Raw genomic sequence first — 21,375 nt, 5'->3', positions numbered from 1 at the left:
CTTGTCTTTAATGTCTACAAGGACAAAGAAGATGAAGTTTAATAAGTTATGTCAAATCATTCAGTAACATTTAAATTATGATAAAAAAACATAAACAATACATCACCATACCAGTGATATCTCATAAAAGTGTATTGCGTAATCATTTATAATGATCTCGATATTATATAAATATATCGCCCAGCCCTGTGCTCTACTTGATGAAACTGATATTGCTTTTTAATTATTTAACTGCAGGTTGTTTAAATATTATTCTCAATTTTACATGCTGTTAGTTCAGACATGAGTTTGATCATACGAATATGCCAAAGATGAAACTAATGACTGAGCAAACTGTTGGTTGAATTTGCATATGCTCATTTTACGAACAGATCTGACCATACGTTACTTTCATAAATACCGGTCAATGTGAGGATTGTAAAAATCAAACAAACAAAAACATTAATATCAAATGATATCGTTACAAAAATGCATTAAGTTCTTTAAGATACTTTCTACAGATGGTACATTTAAAAATTTTTTTTTTGCTATTTATATGTCCATCCATCCATCCATCTTCTATACCGCTTACTCCTTTTCAGGGTCACAGGGAAACCTGGAGCCTATCCCAGGGAGCATCGGTCACAAGGCAGGGTACAACCTGGACAGGGTGCCAATCCATCGCAGGACACATTCACATACAGTGAGGGGAAAAAAGTATTTGATCCCCTGCTGATTTTGCACGTTTGCCCACTGACAAAGAAATGATCAGTCTATAATTTTAATGGTAGATTTATTTGAACAGTGAGAGACAGAATAACAACAAAAAAAGCCAGAAAAACGCATGTCAAAAATGTTATAAATTGATTTGCATTTTAATGAGGGAAATATGTATTTGACCCCTCTGCAAAACATGACTTAGTACTTGGTGGAAAAACCCTTGTTGGCAATCACAGAGGTCAGACGTTTCTTGTAGTTGGCCACCAGGTTTGCACACATCTCAGGAGGGATTTTGTCCCACTCCTCTTTGCAGATCTTCTCCAAGTCATTAAGGTTTCGAGGCTGACGTTTGGCAACTCGAACCTTCAGCTCCCTCAACAGATTTTCAATGGGATTAAGGTCTGGAGACTGGCTAGGCCACTCCAGGACCTTAATGTGCTTCTTCTTGAGCCACTCCTTTGTTGCCTTGGCCGTGTGTTTTGGGTCAATGTCATGCTGGAATACCCATCCACAACCCATTTTCAATGCCCTGGCAGAGGGAAGGAGGTTTTCACTCAAGATTTGACGGTACATGGCCCCGTCCATCGTCCCTTTGATGCGGTGAAGTTGTCCTGTCCCCTTAGCATAAAAAAAAACACCCCCAAAGCATAATGTTTCCACCTCCATGTTTGACGGTGGGGATGGTGTTCTTGGGGTCATAGGCAGCATTCCTCCTCCTCCAACACGGCGAGTTGAGTTGATGCCAAAGAGCTCCATTTTGGTCTCATCTGACCACAACACTTTCACCCAGTTGTCCTCTGAATCATTCAGATGTTCATTGGCAAACTTCAGACGGGCATGTGTATGTGCTTTCTTGAGCAGGGGGACCTTGCAGGCGCTGCAGGATTTCAGTCCTTCACGGCATAGTGTGTTACCAATTGTTTTCTTGGTGACTATGGTCCCAGCTGCCTTGAGATCATTGACAAGATCCTCCCGTGTAGTTCTGGGCTGATTCCTCACGGTTCTCATGATCATTGCAACTCCACGAGGTGAGATCTTGCATGGAGCCCCAGGCCGAGGGAGATTGACAGTTCTTTTGTGTTTCTTCCATTTGTGAATAATCGCACCAACTGTTGTCACCTTCTCACCAAGCTGCTTGGCAATGGTCTTGTAGCCCATTCCAGACTTGTTTAGGTCTACAATCTTGTCCCTGACATCCTTGGAGAGCTCTTTGGTCTTGGCCATGGTGGAGAGTTTGGAATCTGATTGATTGATTGCTTCTGTGGACAGGTGTCTTTTATACAGGTAACGAGCTGAGATTAGGAGCACTCCCTTTAAGAGTGTGCTCCTAATCTCAGCTCATTACCTGTATAAAAGACACCTGGGAGCCAGAAATCTTTCTGATTGAGAGGGGGGCAAATACTTATTTCCCTCATTAAAATGCAAATCAATTTATAACATTTTTGACTTTTATTGTTGTTATTCTGTCTCTCACTGTTCAAATAAATCTACCATTAAAATTATAGACTGATCATTTCTTTGTCAGTGGGCAAACGTACAAAATCAGCAGGGGATCAAATACTTTTTTCCCCCTCACTGTACACACACACCCATTCATACACTACAGACATGCGAATCAGCCTACCATGCATGTTTTTGGACTGGGGGAGGAAACCGGAGAACCCGGAGGAAACCCCCGCAGCACAGGGAGAACATGCAAACTCCACACACACGGTCACGGTGGGAATCAAACCCCCTACCCTGGAGGTGTGAGGCGAACGTACTAACCACTAAGCCACCGTGCTTTTTGTTTAATGTTGTTTTAGATATTATATAGTGTGAAAATACATTTGAAGGCATATTGTATAAGAAAAATGAAAACATATATTAATCTTGAGTACCTTCTTGTGCATATAAAAGAAGACAAATTCACAAGTTATAGATTCAGTGTTTTATTCAAAGGTCATTTTAATGTTAACTTTTAAGAGGATTAACCCAGTAGGCTAGGCTAATCATTTGAATTATTTAGGACCTAATATTAGGAACCAATTCTCTTTCAAAACAAATGAGGAGAGTCCACAAACTGCCATTTTACAGGGCTATAGCTACAGATACATCTCTCATACGACCATCATCAATAACTTCACACTACCAATTCAAATTCAAGCTAAAAAAAAAAATCCAGTGAACATGTGTATTGGCAAAAAAAAAACAAAAACCTAATAAATAAAAGATTAAAACTGTAATGAGGGATGGTGACAGGTCAGCACAAAATTGTGCTGAATGTGCTTATCAAAAACCAAAATATGAAGGTGAAATATAAAACACTGACATAAAAAGTGACAACTTTGTGTTTCTATTTCTCTGGCAGATGCCACTGATAATAAAATTACTTTTACAATAACAGTAATGAAACAATAAAACCGTATAAAACACAAATATCTTCATCAAGGTCCACCTTGTCAAATTTCTCTTTAAGACTTGAAAGACTGGGAGCAGCAAACTGCACAGTGGGCTTAGTCTTTTAATGTTTATACAGGAGGAAATAGAAAATTCAGTGTGAAGGTCCATCCATACATCCTTTCATACATCCACCCATTCGCACATGCATACAAGCACTCACTCTAAATCACTTCCATTTCACTTCTTTCTCTTGCTCCTTTCTGTAATGCTCCTTGTTGATGCAACATTCCTGCAACACCAACTTTTTCCATGCCGTTGCAGCTATGTTGCAAGACCATTCCTCCAAAGCGCCACAGGATCCTTTCCATACTTTCCCAAGAGCCTTTTGGTGGTGTTTTCATGCTTCTGAACACTATGTAGCACCCATCCTAGTGAGTTCTCTTCTAATGGCTAAAGAAAAAAGGAAAACATACAAACAATGCTAGTGCTGTTGCCCAAATATCGCAGGACATGTTTAATTAGAGAATATTTGAATTCTTACCATCTATGATCTCATCTTTGACTTTATGCAGTTCACGCACAACCTCCTCCAAGATCTCCTTTTTGAACGAAAATGAATAAAGTCTCATTTCAGATGATTTAAGTGTTCTGATGAGCAGCCCCTTGTGACAAGTTGTTTGAAATGGTCACGTCTATTCTCTGTATGGTTATAAAACATACCTGTTTCATTCTGTCGAAGTCTCCTGATTCTCCGTCAGTGGTGCTGCCAACAGCTCTCAACCTGTGCAATAAAGGCATGTGTACATAGAAAGTAATGAGCAGAACATTTATAATAATTCCCTTAAAGAGGTTTAGAATGAAGTTGCTGTATTTCGGGATGAATGCGCTCAGAAATATGATTCGCATATAATGTTGATCTATTACATATTCTCTTCGGACCTCGGTGGTTTTCCACTGACAACTCATCAACATATGCATGCTCTATCAGGTTGTCAGTATTACAGCTTCTGCACAAACTCTCAGCTTTTTTATCATCACCAGAGAGACCGAGATAAGGTTCGGCTCTTTGTTTACACAAAACCGCTGTAGGATCCTGTTAATTATGTTTTATTTTAGGAAGCTGTGTGTTGATAAGACCCACAATAGTTACCGAGGCATTTAGTTCAGCCATTATGTGGCTTGCCATGTCATGTGCCCATTGACTCGTATAAACCTAAGGCTAATGCACTGGGCAGAAGTTCAATTATATGTTTGCTTGTGTTTGGATATGGGAATAGTGGTGTGTGTGTGTGTGGTATGGTGGTATACCTGATAAAGGAAAAGAACAAGCAAACTGGGTAAATCAAATTGATGTGAAACTGACCTTGATCCAGCAGAGGATTTGTCTGAAGAATTTGCTCGCTCCCACGGCTTTTTAAGAGCATCTGGAAATCAGAATTCAGTTAGTTGTGAGCATCTGATTAATGCCAGTGTAAAGAATTTACACTGATTTCTTTCTCCTTTTTTTTTAAACAAAATGTTGGACTAACTGACACAGAGACCATAACAATGCTTTCTATTTGGAAACTGGTCCATTCTGTAAGAACTGTCTAGATAGACTGTATGATGTGACTCGACTGTTGTACTCTTTACATGATGCTGTACACAGATGCTGTGTTTCCATATTGTATCCAAATAAAGTTAATAATGAACAGCTTTGCTTTAGTCTGTATCAGGAAGGGTTTTTTTTTTTTTCTTATCCTGTTTGATACCATCCTCAATCGATAAACCTCGATCTTTGACCAATTTCCCAAATATCAGGACGGATTAATTAACATCTTCAAGTTTCTGAAATGTCTATCATTCTATATATAATTTCCATATTTTGTCTAAAATAGAAAAAAAAATTAAGGATGTTTTTCTTTCTTTCTTGCAGCCACTACTTCCTGGAAAGTTTGGTTTTTCCACATTTTATCCAACTGTTTGATTATACTCAGAGTCATGCACAATTTAACAAGAAGATAAAAAGATATAAATATATTCTTGGTTTATTAAAACACAGACAAAAAATACTTTACACAATATGATTCAAATTTTCCAGGTTATTTTCCAGGTTTTTTGAGCCCACTAAAATGTAATTCTCAGTAAAGCTTAAAAAGATTTATGTAACATAACACCTCAGTTACGAAATAAAAGACAGTCCAGCTGTATCTGATCTGTCAAGATATCTGTCATATCTTCAACTGGCAGCTTTAAGGTTTGGCAAGATTCTGAGGGGGACTATGATCTCTTTTAATATCATTGTGAAATATTCCAACTATGAAACTCAGAGGCACACTTTCCAAGGCATTCACAAGTGTACCAGCCAAAGAAAGAATTATTATTATTTTTAAACTATGCTTAACTTTATCTTAAAGACATGAGGAAGTCTAGCTCTTACAGTTCAGTGATGAAATAATTTCAGATTTTTTCTAACCTGAGCCACGTGAGGCTGGCGAGCCGTTGGACTCTTCCTGCAAGAAACATACTCAACATTTCATAAAAAATTAATAGAATTATTACAACGTGTAAGAGAAAGAAGAAGAAGAAAAAAAGTATAAAATGTGAATAGGTCTTTTGAGAAATGCACAAACATTTTGACTGTCTTCGGGTTTTTCGGAAGCTTTCCTCCTGAAGGGAAGAGAAGACACAAATCAGTGTGACTAATTTACAGTCTTTTACATTATCAGCTATAAATCAATTAATCAGAGCTAAGGGACTGATTCAGACTGACCTTCGTGCTAGGAGGGCATTCATTTCTTGCATGAGGCCCTCTCCTCCTCCTCCGCTGCCTCCACTGGAGCGGCTCGCATCGTTCTTGGCACTGCCCAACCCTGCAGAGCTCTCCTCAGGCTGCCAGGTTCAAACAAAGGGCAACAGCAGTGACCAGAACAGATAAATATCACATTGCTCAACAGATTACTCTGTGTCACCAGTTTATTAGTTAACAACTCAGTGTATCATATAAACAAAAGGAGAATTTTTGTCTCATTAGAACTACTTTTTAAATAATTGAATTTTCTCTCAAATATATGTGCTAAAGTTAGTGACACAATTACTTGACAGTCATAAGTTAAAGTATAAATATGAATCTCACATATGTAAAATCCCTTTATGCATCGCACTGATGCTACATGATGTGTATGCGTATATATGTGTTCCCATTAAATAGGCTGGTGAGTCTATGATTAACAAGGCAAATAAAAGCTATAAGTGCACTCTTGTGTAACTGTGCCTAGCAAGCACTGGCCACTTACCCGCTGTACTTTGCGCAGTTTGGCTCCAGCCAGAGCTGCAGCCAAGCCTGATGGAGCTGGGAGAGGAGGGGGGTTAGGAGGTGTTGCAGCAGCTGGGGGAGGAGGTCCAGGTGGAGGTGGAGGAGCTGGAGGACCTGCCATGGGGGCAGGAGCAGGGGGGTGGAGTGGGGGAGTGGATGAGAGCATGGAGGGATGTCCTGGAGGGATGGGAGGGCCTGCTGAAGAACAAAAGAGATGAGTGCACAGAAGTTATACATGACTCAGTGAAGTCATTTTAGTAATGGGATATTTGGTGGTTCAGATCAAAACGAGCCAATTTCAAGTGAAACAATACTAAATACATAATGGACTCATTAAAAATGTTATTATGTAGATTGTATTGACTTCAGAGTAATGAGCTCAAATATGAGAACATATAAAACACGCCAAGCATGGCAAAGACTGTTTATTTTATTCTGGCAAATAATGCTCCAAATGAAAAGATGATTAACTGGTGCAATTTTTGGTTTGGTTATATTTTTAACTGTCTATTCACTTAATCCTCAAATAAACATCGTAGTTCTGATAGTAGTACTAATTTAGCCAACAAACAAACAGTTGCACACACACACACACACATCCAATTGTTTTCCGGTTGGTCCCCATCCCCCCTATAGTATTTCCCTTTGGTTTTGAACTATTTACCAGTACTTTTAAAAACAATTCTTACTAGTGCCAAAATCACAGTTACATAAGAATATACCGTTCGTTGTGATCAGCTTAATATATCTGATATAGTCTAGTACCTGACCAAAGAATTGTCATTCTGTAATTTGTAACACAAGCTGTTTGACAATCAAAATATCAGAATACGACAAAATAGATTTAACTTTAGTATCTTGTTAATGCCAAATAAATGTTGGGACAGTTTTACACTACACAATACTACACCACACTATATTATACTATAATATAATATAATAGTATGTATGGTTGCTGAAACACTTAAACAAAAGATAAGCTGAGTGTAAACTAAAGTTCTTTAGTAGTAATCATTTCTGATGGAAATTGAATCAGTCAGAAGATGAGGAAAGGTAATATCTTACTCTGAATAGTCCTCATTTATCAATCTTATACTAAGGTTCTTTGTGAATGTTTTATAAGCCAAACTGAACTCAAAATTTACTCCATATTTCTTTCTTTGATTTTCTTTGAACTCACCAATCACCCATAAATTACAAAGCACATTCACGGGACAACTGATTTACAGTAAGTTACACTTTCTACAAGACTCTATGAATGGCAAACAATCAAATGATGACTAAATGAAATGAAAGAGTGCCTCCTAAGCAATGCATGCTAAATCTTCCGGTAATGCACTAACACTTCCTCCTTTTATAGGGTGCCATTTCTTTTGTGGTAATTGAATGGCTAGTCTTATTTGCCATAATTTATGCATTTTTTGTTTATTGTTTTCTTTTAAGTCAGTAAGGACCTAAAGGAGTAAGTTTCATAAAATGATCATTCTGTTGTGCAGCATATTGTTTGTGGTTCATATTAGTTAGTCTCCTTATACATAAATTTACAAGGATACAGGAGCTCTCATAGGAAACAAACTAGATGCTCATTAGAGGTCGAACGATTGATTGGTTTTGCAGATTAATCAGCACAGATAACTGATTGCTGAATCTGAAAAAATCCCCACTGTTAGTTTTTCATGGTTTTCACCTACAGACCACATGATCAGGCTTAATGGTTAGCACGTTCACCTCACACCTCCAGGGTCGGGGGTTCGATTCCCCCCGTGGCATTCCCCCCTGTGTGTGCAGAGTTTGCATGTTCTCCGCATGCTCCCCAACTCCCCATGTGGGGGTTTCCTCTGGTTTCCTCCCCCCAGTCCAAAGACATGCATGGTAGGCTGTGCAAATTGTGCAAATTGGCATGTCCAAAGTGTCTATAGTGTATGAATGGGTGTGTGAATGTGTATGTGAGTGTGTCCTGATTGGTACCCTGTCCAGGGTGTACTCTGCCTTGTGCCCGATGCTCCCTGGGATAGGCTCCAGGTTTACCCGTGACCCTTAAGGAAGGATAAGCGGTATAGAGGATGGATGGATTATATGGCAAATCTTTACCTTGCTAATGTGGCTCTGGAGTCTTATTGCGCTACTGGGTTTATTTGTCCCCTAGTGGAATAACAGAAACTAGCACCTTTTTTCCCCAAATCTTTCAACTCACAAGATAATTTTAATTAAATTCACAGATTGTAAATTCTTTTGATGGACTGGATTAGGGAAAAACCCCTTCCCAGTATGTTTGACACTTCTGCGTTATAACATCAGGGGTTTTATAAATAAGTAGCTCCAGCGAATAAACCCATAGTTAGCCTAATAGTTTAGAGTTTTAATCAGTTTCATTTTCTTCAAAATCAGTAAAGTTCTGATCCAAAATCTGATATTTACTGTAATTAGAAGGAGATATGATGTAAACCAGGCTTAACACATTGTACTGTTAATCTAGACTCTCTTTTTCACATGGGTGATGATTTCATGCCTGACTCTCAGCTCTGTGTTTAAAATGGTGATGATTATTAAGTGGTTACATAATGTCAAGACACCTCCTCTGTGCTTCTGTTGCATCCGTTGTGGTGGCTGAGAAGGGTCCGCTGTCATTATTCAGTACGAAAGCGGCCTCTAGAGGTGAAATAAATACTATCACTGACAAATTTTGTTGTATTATTTAAAGTGTTTTTGATTGATTTTGGATGTCTCTATTTTTATTTGTTATTTGGAGTGTTACTTTTTGGTTCAGGTTGAATGTATTTCTTTTATTTACTTTAATATTTATTAAAAGTTTTACATTTAAGTTTTAAAACGTATTAAATATTTATATATTTATTTCATTTAAAAAAAAGTAAAGTACATTTTTAGGGTACCGTCAGTACTGTTTATTTTTTATAATAAAGTTCAGCAATATTTTACTTTGAATGTTGTGTTTTCATTCGGTATCAATTTTAAAAGCTATTGGTTGATTAATCATTTATTGGCGGGTATATGGCCCAACTTAGTTATCGGTAGTGGTAAAATCCACTATCGGTCGACCGCTAATGTTCATGAACGACATGTTTCTTGTGTAAATGCTCCTGTGAACGATTTATGAATAAATTTGTTATTAAGCAGTTTGACACACTGGAAATGAGGCCCATTGTATGTATTATACATTTACATAAGCTTAGGCAGTACGTCATCAGTTGTCTGTTAAAATGAGCCGAGCACCCTGACAGTGTGTATGAGAACTCTTGGTTGAAGAGCCAACAGCATGATGAATAGTGTGTAATGCAAATGTACCAATATTTCCAACTGGGCAACATTATATCAACTGTATTGTTTCTTCAAGCAGTACGAAAGAGGTTTGTCTATCATCAGTCCTGCTTTGTGCAACAGCTGTGTGCAGTGTGTGTGTGACAACCATGCTGAAGTCCCCAAACACACTCCACAGCTAGCTGGATGGTGATCTGAGTTACTTACTGCTGGGTGCCGTGGCAGTCTGAGAAACAGCAGGGGATGTGGTCTCGAGTGACACAGAGCTACAAGAGAAAGCCGTGTTTTCACTGGAGGGGTGAGGGATGAAAGAGGCAGCAAACTGGGGCTGGTGGGCATGGCCTTGAACACACTGACCAATGTGAGCAGGAAGGGGGATATCCTTGCAGTGGGAAGGGTAGGAGAGCTCAGGATTACAGTATTGTGGGAGAGGAGGGGGCCCTGAGGCAGACTTGATGAAAGGGGTTTGACAGGGGTAGTAGTGCTCTAACTGGCTGTTAGCATCAAACTGGGTGGAGGTAGTGGGATGTACAAGCTGGTTAAGAGGTATGACTGGCTGGAGTGAAGAGCTATTTGGGTGATAGATTTGAGCAGAGGTCCAGGTGGTGTCTTTGGGGTCAGACTGACAGCTTGTAGGGGGAGAGAGAGGGATCTGACGCACATTTCGAGAAGGCAGAGTGCCCCCTGGCTGCACGGGAGAGAAGGCCGAAGCCAGGGAGGTGGAGAGCTGTGAAAACTGCTGAGCCTTTTTCTGAGATGAGTCCTTCATGTAAGAGATGTTCTCACGCTCCTGTGAGGAAGAGGAGGAGCTGGGGGAGGAAGATGGGGAGGGGGCAAAGCGGGTGTGGGAGGGGAGTGTATTGGCACGAAACTGCCTGTATTCTGTTGGAGACGTGTTGGACTGAGAGCCAGATACTTTAAACTGCAGGGTGGAAACTGAGACAGGAATGGAAACAAGTGACAAACAGAAGGAGAGAAAATTGACAGTGATGAAAATCAAAAAAAGACAAACTGAAACTCCTTAAAAAAGAAAAGAAAAAAGAAACAATGTGCAAGCGTAAGCAGAATTATGAGCAAAGATGTGGCCCATGCTGTGTAAAACATGTATTATGTCTCAGCTGACAGACTGAAACCTGATGAGTATGTGTATGGAATTATGGGATATGTTGGTCTGAGCTGGACTGATACATGGGCAAACATGAGCAGGAAGCACGAACTGACAGAGTAAGAGAGAAAGCATAGTCTGAATAAGTCATTTAGTGATTAAATGATCTGGAAACTGTCAGGTCAAGGAGGTGAATTATGTCCACAGGCGTTTGCAGTGCTGAGTGTAAAGTATCCTCCAAAAACCTTGGCAGACGGTGAAGTTTTTATATAATTAATATACAATTGTGTTGTGTAGACTTTACCTGCCGAGCCAGATGTCCGCCGCTCCCTTTCAATTTGCATCTGATGCTGCTCCATCATCTGCCTACAGACATATACGTTAAGAAAATATTACAGGATGGAGCGACACTCTCATCACAGCGTTAACATGTTTGACTCCAAAATGTGCAGGATTTGTTCTTCTAGACTACTCTGACCACTGCAGTGTGTGTGTGTGTGTGTGTGTGTGTGTGTGTGTGTGTGTGTGTGTGTGTGTGTGTGTTGTTTATCCATGCATTATTTTCAGTCATGCTCAGATGTCACCAGCCTCAGTAGTCTGTAGATGCAATACATACTTTTAACCACAAGGGGGCAAAAAGTGATTTGTAGATGAAATAGTAGCTGCCGTTGGAGGAGGTTCATGTTTGTGAGGCTTGATAAAAGATGATAGAAGTGTTCCACTACATGAGCTGTATAAAGGCAATATCGCACACTGGGAACTGGGAACAGTCATGGTGATTATTGATGAGGAAACATTCTGGCCTGGATTTGCTGCCATTAAAATAAAGACTTTACAACAGGGATGTCAAACTCATTTTAGGTAACGGGCCATGTTACAATTAGTTCGGCGTCAAGTGGCCTGAACAAAAAAAAAAAAAAAAAAAAAAAAATTCAGTTTAGTGACTAATAACACAAACAACTAATCTTAAATGTGTTCATTTATGAGCGTTTACCTGAAAGGTACACTCTGAATGCCCATAAGGTTTGTAGAATGTGTATCATCTATAAACCACATGATCAGACTGCAATTCACTTCCAAGAAAACAAATTTCCCAGACTGTGTTGTACTGTTAAAACTTGGAACTGAAATGGACTTAATCTGGATTATATGCCAAATGTGGTCCTGAGTTTATTGCGCTGTTGGGTTTATTTGTCCCTGAGTGACTTGCACTTTTTTTTTTTTTTTTTTTTTCAAATCTTTCAACTCGCAAGACAATTTTAATTAAGTACACAGTTTTTAAATTCTTTTGATGGACCAGATTAGGGCCAATACGATCCCTGTACACTTGACACCTCTGTGTTAGAACATCAGGGGGTTTAAAAATAAGCTGCTCCAGCTAATAAACTCATAGCTGGTCTCATAGTTTAGAGTTGGACTCAGTTTCAGTTTCTTCACAATCAGTAAAGGTCTGATCCAAAGTCTGACATTTTGCAGTCAGATATTTACTGTAATTCCAATGATGTAAACCAGGCTTAACACATTGTACTGTGAATCTAGACTCTCTTTTTCACATTGGTGATGATTTCAAGTCTGACTCTCAGCTATTTAAAATGGTGATGATTATTAAGTGGGAACACAATCTCTAGTTACCTCCTCTGTGATTCTGTTTCATCCGTTGTTGGTCCATTCTGCCGTTGACCAGCTGGACCTGCTGGAGAAGACACGGCAACATTCAAGACATTAATTCAGCTGGATAATGCAGATGAATAAAAACAGTGCACCATAATGCACAATATTTCCATCATTTTACCTAATGAATGTTTTAATAGAACATCTGAGTCTCTCTACCCACCATCGACCCCTTATTCAACAACCGCTGCATCCAGCAAAGCCACCAGTATTGCGGACAACCCCTCTCACGCCTCTCATGGATTCTTCTGCCATCTGGCAGAAGGTACAGGAGCATCCATGCCATCACCAGCAGACTCCACGACAATTTCTTTCCGGAGGCAGTTAGATTACTCAACACCCAGCTGCCTCCCAATGCTCACCTGGGCTAGTCAAACACCTAACCCAGTATCCAATGTATACAAGCTATGTAGAGGAATAACAATAAAAACTCACTTGACTTGAATATATAATTGACAAAATGGACAGCATAAAGGAAAGAGACAAAATATCTAAAACCATTATGCAGTTCTGTAAGTATGCCTATTAGACGCTTCTTGGAACTGTATCCTCATTACTTCCTATCCCATCTCCAACTTTACTCTATCTGATAGATGGACTGAGACAGAGAGCTGCTTAGAACTAAAAACATTGCTATCAGGTTTCTCAGATGATGTCTGGGGTGCCCAGGGTATGGAGTATGCTGAGTGCTGAGTGTTGCTGATATGTCTGCTTATCTATGTGATACAGCTTAATGTAGTTATATAGTTATTTTCAGTTAGTGAGTGTAACGGTAAAAGAAGTGTGGAGCAGATGTTGAAGAATACATATATATTTTAAAAATGCTTGTGAAAAAGTGATTGTGAGTTTGGTCACAAAGGGCTCTAATGGCTTTTTTCCTCAAGGACTGGACTTCCTCAAGCATTAGAGAAATGGCAATGCTAACTGCTGGGTGCAAATTTAGCATGGTTTATTTGAGCTTCACACAGTGATGATGCAAAGACTGATGCAGTACAGTTTGTAATTAGCACAATATGTTCGAAAGTGCAGGCATTAAGACTAGAAATCACAGCGAAACAAAACAGTTTGCTTTGAATGCTGGATTCCTGCCTGCGTCATTACCACACAACATGCTCTTCCGAAACAAATCCATGGTACACTGTACTCCAGGAGTCATCAACCGCGGTCCAGATGCAGACCAGGCAAAGAATTTCAGCAGTTTGAATGAAACACTTGAAAAACAATACAACCACGCTAGTTTTTAAACATGAACCACCTCTGCTTCTGTATCAGACTTTCTGTAGGTGCATGTTGCAGTTATTCACATCATTTTTTAAAAATTATTCAGCTGAAGGCAGCTTATAATTCTTTAAAGGAAGAGTTCTCACAGACTTTCATGGATTTTAAAAAGATTTCATTTACCCTCTCTGGTCTGATTAGTGAAATGACGACATGGCTTGTTAAAAAAATTTAAATGTCACTGAAGAAAACAGAATGTTTAAAGATGACTGGACAGATAAATATGTATTTGTTCTGTGCTTCAAGTTCAAAACTCATCTGTTCACAGTCTGTGGTGTTAATCGAAAGTATTATGTGAAGTGCCAGTGAGAAACAACACATAACCACAAATAAAAATAGATTTGTCTTAGTTATAGCCATAAACCACACATTATTGGTTAAGCATTAAAAGGTGACTGTTGTACACAGATACAACTGCTTGTAACCGTATGTGGGCATAGCAAAATGTCAAATTCAGAAGAACATTGTTAAATCAGTGCAAAGCTTCCAGATCGATAGTTAAGCTGTGAAACCTTTGAATAAGAACAAGTATAAATCATTATTCAGCAGTCAGGAAGGTGTCCAATGCTGAGTGCTGCATTTGTCTGGTCTTCTTCCCAATGTCAGAAAGATAGAGTAAGCACTTTCGGTAATCTCTTAATCAATTGGATCTGATCATGACTGATCTCCACTTGGTACAGTGCAATAAGAATTCCTGCCCAGATTTCCCATAATGTTATATACATCTAATACGGAGTATCAGTATGGAAGCCTATACAGATCTGAAGTTTTGGATCAGTTTTAAGCAGATTTAATATTTTTTAATCCAGCATTTTATGTCATGAAAAAATGCTACATTGATTGACATGGCACAGAGCATAGATATTAAGACCAAAAAAAAAAAAAACCTCAGACAGTCAACTCCACTGCTGTGAGGATGTCAGTATCAGATCAGGATCATGTATTAGCCAATACTCAGAACTCTGATATTGGTATTTTACTGAAGAAAAGAAAACCCCCAAAACTGGTGCATCCCTAACACGATGAAACACTACACTACTGGGGGGAAAAATGAGCAAAGCCCAAAATGGCAAATTATTAAGCTTTTAATGGTCTTAACTACAAATCCTTGCTCAGAAAATGAGCCAGAATTTAACACATGCACTCCTGAGACCTCCTGTGCCACCATTTGCTCATTTACTTTTGCTGTAGTGAACTGTTTGGGGATAAACTAGAAACAGGGAAATATATAGCATTCTTGTGGGCAAAGGTAAAATCATGATAATGATTAAAATGTTTTAGATAAAATTCAAAGTAACACATGTCTGGGTGTACAAAATAAAATAAAATAAAATAAAATAAATAAATAAAAAGCTGTCTGCAAGTCAGGCTACAAGGCTGCAAGTCAAGCCACAAGGCTTAAACATTTTTTTTTTTTTTAATCAAAAAGAAAAACTATCCCATACTAAATTACTTTATCTATTTGTTTAATTCTTGATAACTGCCTGACCAATGATTTGTTGTTAAACAATAGAAGCTTAAGATTTTGCCAGTTTGGTTTTGGACCATTTTCTTTGCCCAGGAGTATATTTGCAAAGGTGAAAAAATTATACCTTTGCACAGCTGAGCTGAAATTCATTAATCTATTATGGTAATGACAGCAAATGGTGAAAATATCTTAATATCTTAATATTAATTTAGAAATGTGACTCAGACACTGTTCTCATTAGCACCACTAAAAGCGCAGATGATGAATATTTTGGTTCCAGAGCTGAATATTGACATCAGCTTTCAAAATACAGAAAATATACTCATTACACAGTGACATGGAGGGTGTGTGTTTGGTTTGGGGAATGATGACTCATTTTCTAGTCAGTGTGCGTGACACGGCAAGAAGAACCCACATTATCTGCTCATACATCATCTGACTCATACATACAACAATCTATACACTGAAATGGCAACATGACCTGTATATACAATGTCACAAATGAAAAATACCTCTTTTATATCAAATAACCAAATGATTTCCAGATGATCTGTGCTAGGCTGTATATACAGAAAGCCTGTCTCAGCAAATAGCCAAGACTGACACCACAACCAAGAGTGCATCAACATTAAAAAAAGGTGATTATGCTTGTCCCAAAAAATCCTGTTTCCAAAAAGCCTAAAAAGTAGAATGCAAAAACCCCCAAATATATTTCACTCAACTAACCTATTTAAGGCCATGTTTTCTTAATTACATATTTTAAAGAGAAGTGCTAAGAAATAGCACTGAATAAAAGAATCCAGCCTCATTTTGGGGAATTTGGGGAACTTTTCCAAATGGAAACAGCTTCCTTTGATGGTTCTACTTTAAGGGGGGCATAAGGGTGTCTTCGCAAAAGTAAGAACATTATACATAGAACAACCTTCAGTGGCTGAAGTAAACTTGTTGTATTGAATATTTAGCAAGAGATGCCCACAAAATATCCTTATCTGCCACACATTAGGTTTTAGACATACCTTTGTTCAACTAGGTTTGATACAGCAGCTGTGTTTCTGTAGCCATTAACCAGGGTTGTCAGGTTTCAGCAAAATCCCCCAGCCTAACTACATCACAAAAACCACACAAAAGACCTCAAACTTGCCAAAAAAAAGAAAAAAGAAAAAGCTATTGCATGGTCCCGGCAGTGCACACGCATTTCTGATGTATGGATATGATCCACTCTATAACCCCCTTTCTCTCTCCCAATCTTTGCAATACACACCGATCAGACATAATATTAAAACCACTGACAGGTGAAGTGAAGAACATTGATGATCTCGTTACAATCACACCTATCAAGAGATGAACAGTCAGTTCTCAAAGTTAACGTGTTGGAAGCAGGACAAAATGGGGAAGCGTAAGGATCTGAGCTACTCTGACAAGGGACAAATTGGGATGGCTAGACGACTGGATCAGAGCATGTCCAAAACAGTAGGTCTTGTGGGGTGTTCCCAGTATGCAGTGGTTAGTACCTACCAAAAGTGGTCCAAGGAAGGACAACAGCTGCAGTGGCAGACCAGTCAGAGTGCCCATGCTGACCCCTGTCCACCACTGAAAGTGCCTACAATGGGCACGTAAGCATCAGAACTGGACCATGGAGCATGTATCTTACAACAGAAATGGTATTATTCATCACAGACACACTGTCTAGACACTATCATAGATTTAGAGCAAAGCAAAGAAACATCAGTGTATATCTGTCAAATAGCGACATTTAAAAATATATATTTGGTCACTCAAAAAAGAAAACAATTAGTATTTCCATGGAATATACAATGTATGTATTTGTGAATGAGAACTTCAGCAAGATTCACATTTGTTGAACAGATAATAGAAACTTGTTAAGAGGTAGGTCTAAAGCTTTTTTTTTATATATATATCAGAGCCACTGTTTGGTAAAACATGCTTATTTATTTATTTATTTATTTATTTATTTATTTATTTATTTAAACTCAGTCACCGGTGAGTCTGCATTTTCACTTCACAATTTTGCTTTTTCAGATTCTAGGAATACAGCTGACACCTACACACACTGATGAAAACTGGAAACTTAAAGCTGCAGATGTGGTGGTGTTTATTTAAAGCAAAATTCTCATAAAGAAGAAGAAGTATAGGAAAGTGTGAAAGAAAGGAAGATCATGACCATATGTCAGGCAAAATATTACTCCTCTTTATGGGTTTTGTGACAATTCATGAAAAAGACTCACAGTCGCTATCACACACCCTTACGTTTTCATGGCACTACTAAGCACTGTGCTGGAAAACTGCTAAGAGGGGAGTTGTTTGTGCAGACAAAGGAGAAGCAGCAACTGGGACTGCATTTGTGAAGAAGCTAAGATGTGATTTTAATATTTGCCAAGGTATCTCTAAAATAGCACTATCCTACATCCTGTTTAGGAGCTGCAAATACAGACGCTGAATCATCTGAAAATCTCTAAGGTTCCTTTCTTAGTTCAGAAAATCTCTCTAGAACTATGCTTGATTTCTGAATGACAAGTGCTGACGTATTATACTTCCCTAACCAAGGGAAGTATATTGCCAAGGTTATGTCGAGATGCAGATGAAAGCAAATGAACAGAAATAGTGCAACAGAATTTAGTCACTTTAATTTAGAGAGAAAAGAAAAACACTATTAAATACTAAATTGCTGGATTAATAAAATGCTGAATTGAGATTGAAAAATGGTAAGAGTGAAGCAGCATTGCTGTAGTCCTTTATACTCTCCAGCTCTCTCACCTCCTCATCTATACACTTTGCTCAAACAAATCTTCATCTGTCATGCCAGTACTGCAGTTACAGCTGTACTGCTTGTCATCTCATAGATCACTAACTATGGAATAAAATTTTTGCCAAAAGTATTGAACGTAACTTTCGAAGAAACGAACAAAAATATACAATGAGAAGAAAAACACTGAAACTGAAAACAGTGCACTCAGTGGCAAACATTTTTACACGGTCTTCAAATAAACAGATTTCTTTGTTAACAGTTTTCTTTTTTAACAGCTTCATTTTTGCTAATCATGGTTTATGAATGCGCTGTCAAGTTTACGTTCGCCATTCTGGCATAGATCTCACGTGTGGGAGGGTTTAACAGCGAATTACTCTCATTGCCTATTGAGATTTGGATTGACGGCTAGAGTGTCCAGCTGAGGAGGAGGATGAAGACATTGATGATGACGACGCTCTGTGCTGCTCTTGAGAGTTCATTTAGAAAAAAAAAAAATTGTCGTATGAGACTACACAAACCTCAAACGTGGCTCACGGTCCCTTTCCAGAACCTTCACAATAACTGTCCCTCAGTGGTGGAATGAACTTCCAACCTCAATCCAGACCGCAGAATCTGTCACTATGTTTAAAAAACAGCTAAAGACCCACCTCTTCCGTGAACACCTAACTAACCCCTAAAACGCCAACCCACATTATCCTAAAAGAAAAAAAACCCTACTGCACACTTTGCTCTTCTAGAACTCAATTATAAATCTTGTATGGTAGCATTACTTGTATTGTTCTCTGCTTGATATATCGCTTTGCTTGTATTTCCTCATTTTTAAGTCGCTTTGGATAAAAGCGTCCGCTAAATGAATAAACGTAAATGTAAATATAAATTACGAACTAATATACTGACTAAGTAAGTAATTTCCACTACAAAGTACAAACACTATAAATATACAGAGAACTGTGTCTAGAACGCTCCCCAAAATTCACAACATTGAAGTCTCTACTTCCTGGTCAGAGAGCTGTCGATCCAAATCTCATGAGCCAATGAGAGTAAAGCGCTGTTAAGCCCGCCCCAAGAGAGGTTTGTACCAGAATGGCGAACGTGAACTTGTGGAGCGTAAATTAAAAATTTGAAAGCATAATCGAAAACCATGTTTAGCGAAAACGAAGCTTAGAAAATTTAACACAGAACGCTGTTTATTGGAAGACGATGTAAAATTTTTGCCAAATGTTTTTCTTCTTTCTCATTGTATATTTTTGTTCATTTCTTGAAAAGTTACGTTCAATACTTTTGACACAAATTTAATTCCATAGCTACCTGGCCGCATCTCTGCCATAACTCAGTGCATCTTCATTGTACAAGCTACATTGCATTCTGGAGTCTAATGTATGCGGTGTCCACTAATTCTGTTGTGTTTCTCATTAATATGATATTGATCGTAATTCAAAAAAGAAGCTTTTACTCATATGAATTTAGAAGCTAACAGCGAAACCTGTTAAAAAGAGACATCAATTTTTTTTTTTCCTTTTTAAACACCACTGTAACTGTAACGTGAACGTGGGACACTACTGCTAACTTCTCACGGAATTAACGGAAAAAAACGGCACCAATCAACCAAACAGCATCAGAATCACAAATATTTCAACATAAATATATTTAATGCATTTCACGATGGAGTTTTCCTTTAAAACCATTCCATGTGAATGTTTCATTTCCAAAACACCAACATCATTTGTGTTGACATCACGTGAGGTTTCAAATCGAGGTGGAAGGAGATACTGATTGATGTTTTCTGTTCAGAAATAGTCATGACAAACATCTCCACACTCATGACCAGCCTCAGGTAGGCATTGAGCCAGACTCCTTTCAGAACCTTCACTGAGGACACCACAACAGCACTTCACAGCCTTTGCGTTATACTGTCAACATCATGCAGATTATCGTATTCACTCCCATGAACAAAGAAACATCATCAGCTAATACACCCTTCAGTAATACTTACTGCTGAGTTTTATAGCAGTGGAGCTCACCAGTCGCACTGGCCCCGGCGAGAATGGCGGTCCTAGCATAGTACCCCGGTTAATACTTCTTCTGTAGTATGAACAATGTACTAAACCTGGGTTCTAGAGGATAGGGTAATATACTAAGGACCCATGTGAGTGTATCCAGGCATATGCAACCATCTCTGTGCTTTGCATGGTAAGGTACTTTCAGCAAACTCATCTCCAGTTCCATCCCCAAAAAAAGCATGAGAACATGTAAGATTGGTTCCGCGACAACTTGGCTCCATGGATATTTTAGCCAAGCCAGGCACCAATGGGAAGACGTTGTTACTTAACCCCCCCCACCCCATACGCTTTAAGTAGCAACAACCTGAAACCCAAGAAGTTCATGTGCTGTTCTTAAGTAAGTGACTACATGTAAAGGAAAAATTAACATACTAGACTGCTGCATCACAACAGCTTCTTGAGTAAACAGCATCTCTGAAACTAAGGCAAACTAAGACCCCGTCAGTACAGATTTTTTTTAAATGAGCATAATCCAACTATTCAAACATTAAGGTCTTATTTGTATGTGTAAATAACATTCTGGTAATGTATTGGCACCAAAGAGCACTGTATTCCACATTAGGTCCATTTTGACATTATTTAATTTTCAGTAATTGTTGGTAGTTGATAATGGTTGATAATTGTGATTTCCACCATTGTAATAAATTACATTTAAAATATCACAGACCCACTGGCTACACTGCAGAAAACCACTATGTACCCTATCATAGTTCAGTTAAGGCCTGGAAGAACTACAAGCTAAGCAATGGTTTCTCACGGTTATTGTACAAATCTACATGATTTGTTAAATTATAGTCTCAGCATACCTGGCAGCTGAGCCAAAACTGAACCTACCTGCATCTTGTGAGCTGAGCACATTGAGGGCAAAAAGCATGGCAGTGGAGAAAGTGGTGGCCTCCTCCTTGCTGGCAAAGTTGAGTCCGTAGACTTGTCTGGCATCGCGCCACTGGTGGAACGTCGGAGTGGCCTGGTTATATTTCAGACCCTTCACTATAGAGTAGTTTATCACAACCTGTCAAAAAAGAGGCAATGTTACAGGCTACAATACTGCAGCAAAGTATATCACTGGCAGTCCATATGAGAAAATTCAGTGATGAGATAGTATAATAGTCACTCTGACAATAAGGCACTGGTACAGCTTCTTACTCTACTAATGGTTCAGTTTTTAAACCTCCATTTTACACGAATATTAATGATGCAAAGATAATCAAACGGTCTCACATTATATTGTGTATCGAACATCTGTGTAGTTACACATAAACTTTACGCGCAACTATAATGTAACTACTGTTGATGTATGCAATTTTAGAGTAGTGCATTTCATATGTACAATCATTTAATACACTTCATTGTCTACATACATAGTGACTAAAT

General features: G+C 38.6%; 1 protein-coding gene across 10 annotated transcripts in view; it reads right to left on the bottom strand.

The window, feature by feature from the left end:
- Nucleotides 1–2,614: 2,614 nt before the first annotated feature.
- evla (Enah/Vasp-like a) overlaps nt 2,615–21,375 on the bottom strand; it is a 42,250-nt gene continuing 23,489 nt past the window's right edge. Inside the window, exons 3-14 of one of the 10 annotated variants that reach the window (XM_017476851.3) lie at nt 20,836–21,013; nt 12,390–12,450; nt 11,062–11,123; nt 9,860–10,588; nt 6,357–6,571; nt 5,834–5,952; nt 5,694–5,730; nt 5,537–5,573; nt 4,445–4,505; nt 3,802–3,862; nt 3,623–3,680; nt 2,615–3,531 (exon numbers count right to left, since the gene is read on the bottom strand). In XM_017476851.3, coding sequence (XP_017332340.2) covers nt 3,494–3,531; nt 3,623–3,680; nt 3,802–3,862; nt 4,445–4,505; nt 5,537–5,573; nt 5,694–5,730; nt 5,834–5,952; nt 6,357–6,571; nt 9,860–10,588; nt 11,062–11,123; nt 12,390–12,450; nt 20,836–21,013 — 1,656 coding nt within the window. In that variant the 3' untranslated portion in view covers nt 2,615–3,493. Of the gene's footprint in view, nt 3,532–3,622; nt 3,681–3,801; nt 3,863–4,444; nt 4,506–5,536; nt 5,574–5,693; nt 5,731–5,833; nt 5,953–6,356; nt 6,575–9,859; nt 10,589–11,061; nt 11,124–12,389; nt 12,451–12,591; nt 18,286–19,934; nt 20,263–20,835; nt 21,014–21,375 lie in introns of those variants that run through there. The other 9 variants (XM_017476852.3, XM_017476850.3, XM_047157601.2 and 6 more) reach the window with 9 other exon arrangements.

This window comes from Ictalurus punctatus, chromosome 9 (assembly GCF_001660625.3).
Source record: "Ictalurus punctatus breed USDA103 chromosome 9, Coco_2.0, whole genome shotgun sequence".
Lineage (NCBI taxonomy): Eukaryota > Metazoa > Chordata > Actinopteri > Siluriformes > Ictaluridae > Ictalurus > Ictalurus punctatus.
The sequence above is the reverse complement of the archived record's forward strand: the minus strand, read 5'-3'. Positions and strand labels throughout refer to the sequence as shown.